Genomic DNA, 7,309 nt, shown 5'->3' with positions numbered 1-7,309 from the left:
ATTCATCTTCAATCATGGCAGTACGACGAACACAAAAAATAGAAATTGCATCCAGATCCGTAAACCACCTAGCAACGACTACAAGCACTGAAGCGAGCCGAAGGCGCTTCGCCGTCATCGCCCCTCCATCGCCGGAGTCGGGCGCAACTTGTTATAGTAGACAGTCGGGAAGTCGTCGTGCTAAGGCCCCATAAGACCAGTGCACCAGAACAGCAACCGTCGCCGATGAAGAATAACGTAGGTTGGAAGGATTCAACCCGAAGACACACGAACGTAGACGAACAACGGCGAGATCCGAGCAAATCCACCAAAGATAGATCCGCCGGAGACACATCTCCACACGCTCACCAACGATGCTAGACGCTCTACCGGAATGAGGGCTAGGCGGGGAGACCTTTATTCCATCTTCAGAGAGACGCCGATGTCTCGCCTTCCTCGTCGTCGTAAAAAAAGAAGCTCTCTTTGATGGACCTCATCACGGCGCGGACGGCGTTCCGGTTGAGGAGGAGATGGGGGGAGGGCGGAGACAAGCCGGAGGCGGGGACGACGGCGACGTACGATTCCTTTTGTTGGTTGGCGTGGAAATCGCGGGAGGATGAGCACGGCGGCGACGTACGATTCGTGGCCGGCGGCGTCCTCAAAATGCCGTGTTTACCGATGAAAAGAAGAGTCGCCGGCATGCAGATCGAGGGCGTGATGGTTGGGGATGAGGAGCACGGGGAAACTCGGTCCATGCCTGAAGCCGGCCGGCGAGCCGAGAAGATCCGGCCTGGCCTGGAACTTGGACAATGACGACGTACGCAGGGGGAGGGGTATTTTACTTTTTGATTTGAGGGATATTTGATTTGAGGCAATCGAGGAAGCCGTATTGGAGGTACTGCCATCCACCAGTCCACCACACACAGATGGTTCAAGTGGAATGTGCTTCGCAGGGCAAAGGACTACATTGGTTTCCCTTACACCAAAACGAGTAGCTTTCGAGTGGGGCTCCACAAAATTCTGAACGACACGCTGACGGCTGATGAGTTTGAGAGAGCATGGGAGATGCTGCTAGAGGAGCATGGATTGGAGAATCATCCATTTCTGAAGGACATCTATGAGGTGCGGCACAAGTGGGTTAAGGCATACTTCAGCGACACATTGCTACACTGACCAGCACACAAAAGAGCGAGAGCGCGAAACACTTTCTGAAACAACATGGCGTTCCACGGGATTGCTCAATGGAGCTTTTCGCCGAACAGTAGGAGAAACTGCGGTCTGATCAGCAACCGGACTATGGGTTTCAGGAGCAGAGGACTACTATGGTAAGCTTAACTTGAGGAAATTAATAAATTTCCTTTATTCCATCTTCAGAACGGGGGCTAGGCGGGGAGACCTTTATTCCATTTTCAAAGAGCCGCCGCTGTCTCGCCTTCCTAAGCAGAACACAAACTCTAACAAGACAGGAAAAAACGGCTAAAAACAGAGCCCTTCCGCCGGCCCTTGCCACGATCCACCGCGCTTTCCTTGCCCAGAGCCACCGGAGACGAGGAGAACCTGCGGCGGCCTATATGTGTGTAACTAGAGCTGCCGAGGCGTCTATAAGATTTCAGTTTCTCACGTGCAACATTTCTTCTCTTGTCCTGGCCTTTTGCCGCACATACTCCGGGTCAACCCCGGGCATTTCTCGATACAGAAAGTCAATAGACAAGCACGGCAAGCCACCTTCCGTTGGACATACATGCACTCCCATCCAACGAGTCGAGCGATGCTGCCAAGCGTGAACACGTCGCATTCAACCGGTCAATTTAAGTAGCTCATGCGGTGTGTATGATATGATACATGTAGAGGCAGGCGTGCACGCTAGCCTGTGCTTGTGCATCCCCGGCCGGCCGGCCGGCATGTCACCGCCTCGCTCTCACCGGCACGACTTGCGGACACCGGCGAGACAACGCGTCCGTGCATGCTTGAAGAATGAGGTGCTCTGCTCGTTACTGAACTGATTCTTGCAAATAAAATGTGTGGGCTGGTGTGAGAACGACTCGCCCAACTCGCCCAACATGCTAAGGGATTTGAGAGTTCCTTAACATAGCGTGGGCACGCATTTTCCGACACAATCCCTTTCGGTAGGCATCATGCCACAGCCACTCCCTGCGAGTAAATGGATGGAACTTCATTCCAGAATATATGGTTGCGGTTGCGTGCTTGCAAGATTATGATAAAAATTCAGCACGAGCATGGGGTTAGGGTACTGCATTTTCAACGGACCAGCTTTTATCAACTATAGGAGTAATAGTACGTAACTTTTTAAGTATACTCTAGTCTCAAAGACACCATAGAATAATACTGAAATCATGACTCGCGAATGGCGGCCATTGTTTCCTTGCATTTTCCCGTCTTGCATTGTGTCGCAAGCATGGTCGATAATTTTCATGTGCAATAAAACAGTAGTGTTTCGCCGGTGAAAAACAAATTTGGGGTAACGTTTGGTGTTCAAATTTGTTTTTTTTTTCACAGTCCAAAATGTTTAACCTTTTTGTCGAAAAATTTGCAGGTAACATTTGGATGCAGCTATAAATACATAAAAAATTGTCAGAATTTTTTTACATTTGAAAATTTATTTTTCGCACGCAGGAGCGCGTGCTCCCGGGAGCCAAATTGGATTTCCAACAAATATGTGCCCACAAAACACCCTGCCATCAACATCGTCTTCCACAACGCTACTTGAAAAGGTATTTATTCTTTGAAAACGAATATATCCACTCAAATTTACAACTCATTACTTGGGCAGTTGGGCTGCTTCTCGGAGCACTTTGATTGCAGGGGATTCTTGTGAGAGAAATCAAACACCAAAACTGCAGCATTTTTTTAGTTTCCCTAAACCGCTACATTGATCTCCTGTTCACCTCACGAAACACACACACACGCAAACAAAAGTGTCCCATTACTAAGCCGAAAGGTCGATCATGTCCTAATCCAATGCAAAGGTGTGTTCCCACCTGAAAGAATACAAGAAGGATATTTTAGGGCAAAGTATATTATCGGGTGACTAGTTTAATTCAAGAATGATAATTCAAATCATCCAAACCAAAAACATAAAGAGTTGATCTTTTTCACCAATCATTTCTCTTCAAACCCTAGGAGAGCCAATCTCTGGGCACACATCATCACCATCTCTCCTCTGCCTGCGGTCTCCCCCTTCTCTAGCTCTGTCAGTGTGAGGGTGTAAGGAGGCCCGAAACTATTGGATAGAGTTGTAGCTTTTACCCGATTAAGGGCGTAGGTTTTAGTTGTCCGTTGCTTTGGACACATGGAGCAAGATGATGCAATACCACCTACAACAAGAGCTAAAAATGAAGCAAGGTCCAGCGAATGAAGAAGGCAAGGCCAACACACATTATAAAGGTCATGGTCGTCATCTTCCAAAGCAACACTCCAAAAACATATTGATTCTTTTAAAAGAGGAGATATCCACTCATCGATGAATCGATACTTTGGCAGCTTCTCTGAGGCACTTGAATTAGACGGATTATTGAGAGAGAAAGCAACCTTGTCCTAACCTGCAACATTAATCACATGTTCATTACATCAAACACCAAAAATTCTCCCAAATGCACGTTCCCAATTGAAGAATACATCAAAGATGATTTGAAGGAGTGTCCTCATCCACTGTGAATCAATAAATTCTCAGCCAAATATATAAATTTGTTAATACAAACTGCAAACAATACTTACCCTACTATAAACAACTCTCCATTTATAGTAAAAAAAAGGATTGTAAAAACTGTACCATTGTGTTCATCATAGCTCTGAAAGATGGAAAACTTGCATGTATATCAATGTATAGATTCATGGATCCCTCTGATCCAAATTATTTGTCTTTCTAGAAATTTCAACAAGTGACTGCATACGAAGCAAAATGAGTGAATCTACACTCTAAAATATATCTATATACATCCGGATGTGGTAGTCAATTTAAAATCTCTAAAAAGACAAATAGTTAGGAACAGAGGGAGTAAATGTCAAGATAGACGGTCCTTGCTGAGATTTATCTAATACTCAGTCAACATAGAATTAGCAAATCTGGTCCTAGTAATTTAAAAGGCATGGTGACTAGTTTACCACATCCTTCACACAGAAGGACGAAAAACGTGGGCAAAAGATTCCCAACGAGATTTGGAATCTCCTCCCCGCCCCGTGTGGACTCATCTACGTCTCTTGGCCCCTCGCACCTCAGCGTTTGACCCTCGACGGCGGCACCCCAACCCCCTCCCTCCCCGCCAGACGAACGAACTCCCGCAGCCACACGCCGCCATGACCAGCCCCATCATCCCGCGGACCGACGACGGCGGCCATGCCGCGACGGCGACGAGGGTGGGCCGCCTCAACGCCGCGGTGGAGCGGTCCTGGGTGGGCCGGCGCTTCCGCCTGGCGGCGCGGGGGACCACCTTCACCACGGAGCTCCGCGCCGGCACCACCACGTTCCTCACCATGGCCTACATCCTCGCCGTCAACGCCTCCATCCTCTCCGACTCGGGCGCCACCTGCACCGTCGACGACTGCGCCAACCCCTCGCCGGCCTGCAAGTTCCCGCCCGTCGACCCGGGGTACGCCGCCTGCCTCTCCCGCGCGCGCCGCGACCTCATCGTCGCCACCGCCGCCTCCTCCGTCATCGGCTCCTTCATCATGGGCGCCTTCGCCAACCTCCCCATCGCGCTCGCCCCCGGCATGGGCACCAACGCCTACTTCGCATACACCGTCGTCGGCTTCCACGGCTCCGGCACGCTCTCCTACCGCAAGGCCCTCGCCGCCGTCTTCATCGAGGGCCTCGTCTTCCTCCTCATCTCTGTAGTTGGGCTGCGCTCCAAGCTCGCCCAGCTCATCCCCAAGCCCGTGCGGATCGCGTCGTCCGCGGGGATCGGGCTCTTCTTGGCCTTCATCGGCCTGCAGAGCAACCAGGGGTTCGGGCTCGTCGGGTTCAGCACGTCCACGCTGGTCACCCTCGGCGCGTGCCCGGCCTCGCAGCGCGCGTCCCTGGCGCCGGTGATCACGTTCCCCAACGGCACGGTGGCGCTGATGCCCGGCGGCACGGTCTCCGGCGGCATACTCTGCCTCTCCGGCCGGATGACCTCCCCGACCTTCTGGCTCGCGATCGTCGGCCTCCTCATCATCGCCTTCTGCCTCATCAAGAACGTCAAGGGCGCCATGATCTACGGCATCCTCTTCGTCACCTTCATCTCATGGCCGCGCAACACGGCCGTCACCGCGTTCCCGGACACGCCCGCCGGCGACGAGAGCTTCAGCTACTTCAAGAAGGTGTTCGACGTCCACCGCATCCAGTCCACCGCCGGCGCGCTCGACTTCAGCGGCATCGGGCACGGCTACTTCTGGGAGGCGCTCATCACCTTCCTCTACGTCGACATCCTCGACACCACCGGCGGGCTCTACTCCATGGCGCGCTTCGCCGGCTTCGTGGACGACGCGACGGGGGAGTTCGAGGGGCAGTACTTCGCCTTCATGTCCGACGCCACCGCCATCGTCTTCGGCTCGCTGCTGGGGACGTCCCCCGTCACGGTCTTCATCGAGTCGTCCACGGGGATCCGCGAGGGGGGGCGGACGGGGCTCACGGCGCTCACCGCGTCCTTGTACTTCACGGCGGCGCTGTTCATCACGCCGCTGCTGGCGTCGATCCCGTCGTGGGCGGTGGGGCCGCCGCTGGTGCTGGTGGGCGTGATGATGATGCGCGCGGTGGCGGAGGTGGACTGGGAGGACATGCGGCAGGCCGTGCCGGCGTTCATGACGCTGGCGCTCATGCCGCTCACCTACTCCATCGCCTACGGCCTCATCGGCGGCATCGCCTCCTACATGCTGCTCCACTCCTGGGATTGGGCGTGCCATGCCGCCGCCAGGTTTGGTTGTCGTCCTCGCCGGAAAGTGGGTGGCGGTGAGGCCACTGGAGCCGATACACCAGTAGTAAGTAGCAACAGTGGCAGTGCTAGTGGCAATGGGGAACATGGGAAAGACGTGTCTCACGTGGAATTGTCCTAGTAGCAGTTTTCATTTTCTGCTTGTAGTTTATGTTTTGTTTGTGAATTGTTTTCTTGGAAACAAGGACTAGACTCGGTGCTAAATTAAAAATAATGACGCCAAACCTGAAACTGCTAAATTAAAGGGCCAGCTTACAAAGACAGCAAACAAAACAAGCAAAGCAGTATGTTTATGATTCTCCTATGTAGTATTCTTTTACGATTTTGTTGGTCCCTCGTATTAAGTTTCAGAAGTTGAAACTTAACAAAAGTTTAAAAAACCCGTCAAAACGCATTCAAAATGTCTTATTTGAAAGCCTTCGTTATGTGCTCAACCTATGTTAATGAACCGTCAAATACCTTGACCTGTGTCCTACTGGTAATATCTCATTGGGTATTTGTGGATTTTTCTTTTTGCCCTTCGCATTTGTCTATTTTTATACAAACACCCTCAGGGAAATAAAAAAAGTTGCATTGAAGTCCATGGGAGTCGACCATCTTCATGTTGCAAAATGGATCGATGGCGCGCCACGCGTACCAAAAAACCATGCGGGCCATTACTCATCGAGCATAATGATCGACCAGAAAAATACACCCTTGAGCCATCAATGTCACACAGGCGAACTGCCGAGATGGGATGACTCTGCGAAACCTTATTCGTTGGATCGGCACCGCCACCATCTACAAACAAGCTATTGGAGAAGACTTCGTTGAGTGCCACCGTCACCACTGCTGGAAGTTCTGAAGCGACGGGCAACGAAAACCTACCTAAGAGCGCCAAATTAGGTGAAACCTACAACTTCATCCGGCAAATCAGTGTCTCCCGCCGCACCCACACCAGCAAGCCCGCAGAGGAGAAGGGTGGGGTGGGGAGGGGGAACCTACCGACGGAGGAGAGGTGGCGGTGTACGGCATTGTACACTCGGAGATCGCCTCTCCTAGGGCTTCGAGAGGAACGATTATGGAAAAGGGCCAATTCTTTCTGCTTTCTGTTTGAACGATGTGGTAAACTAGTCACCGATGAGATACTATACTTTAATTTGTCTTTATTGCACTGTTCAGTGGGAAACACACCATTGCATTGGATTAGGACAGATTGGACCTTTCGGCTTAGAGAAAATGATTGCCTATTTTGTGGTTGGTGAGGTGAACAGGAGATCAATGTTGATTCCTCTCACGAGAATTCCTTGTAATCAAGTGCTTCCGATAAGCTGACCGTGTAGTGATTCATCAACTTGAGTGGATATTATCCTTTTTTTTTGAAGAATTTGGAAGATGATGGTGATGACTTTTGAAGGCCTGAT

At 51.3% G+C, this 7,309-nt stretch overlaps 1 protein-coding gene across 1 annotated transcript; it reads left to right on the top strand.

Moving 5' to 3' along the window:
* The first annotated feature begins 4,173 nt into the window (after positions 1-4,173).
* On the top strand, positions 4,174-6,072 carry LOC119362410 (adenine/guanine permease AZG1-like). Its single transcript, XM_037627629.1, has one exon. The coding sequence runs from the start codon at positions 4,294-4,296 to the stop codon at positions 6,025-6,027; it is 1,734 nt and encodes a 577-aa protein (XP_037483526.1). The 5' UTR covers positions 4,174-4,293; the 3' UTR covers positions 6,028-6,072.
* Positions 6,073-7,309: the final 1,237 nt, after the last annotated feature.

The sequence above is a fragment of the Triticum dicoccoides genome, chromosome 1A (assembly GCF_002162155.2).
Source record: "Triticum dicoccoides isolate Atlit2015 ecotype Zavitan chromosome 1A, WEW_v2.0, whole genome shotgun sequence".
NCBI lineage: Eukaryota > Viridiplantae > Streptophyta > Magnoliopsida > Poales > Poaceae > Triticum > Triticum dicoccoides.
This window is presented reverse-complemented; position numbering and strand designations above follow the sequence as displayed.

Coding starts and splice junctions, on each gene's coding strand:
- LOC119362410 (XM_037627629.1), top strand. CDS start 4,294: ATGACCAGCCCCATCATCCCGCGGACCGACGACGGCGGCCATGCCGCG.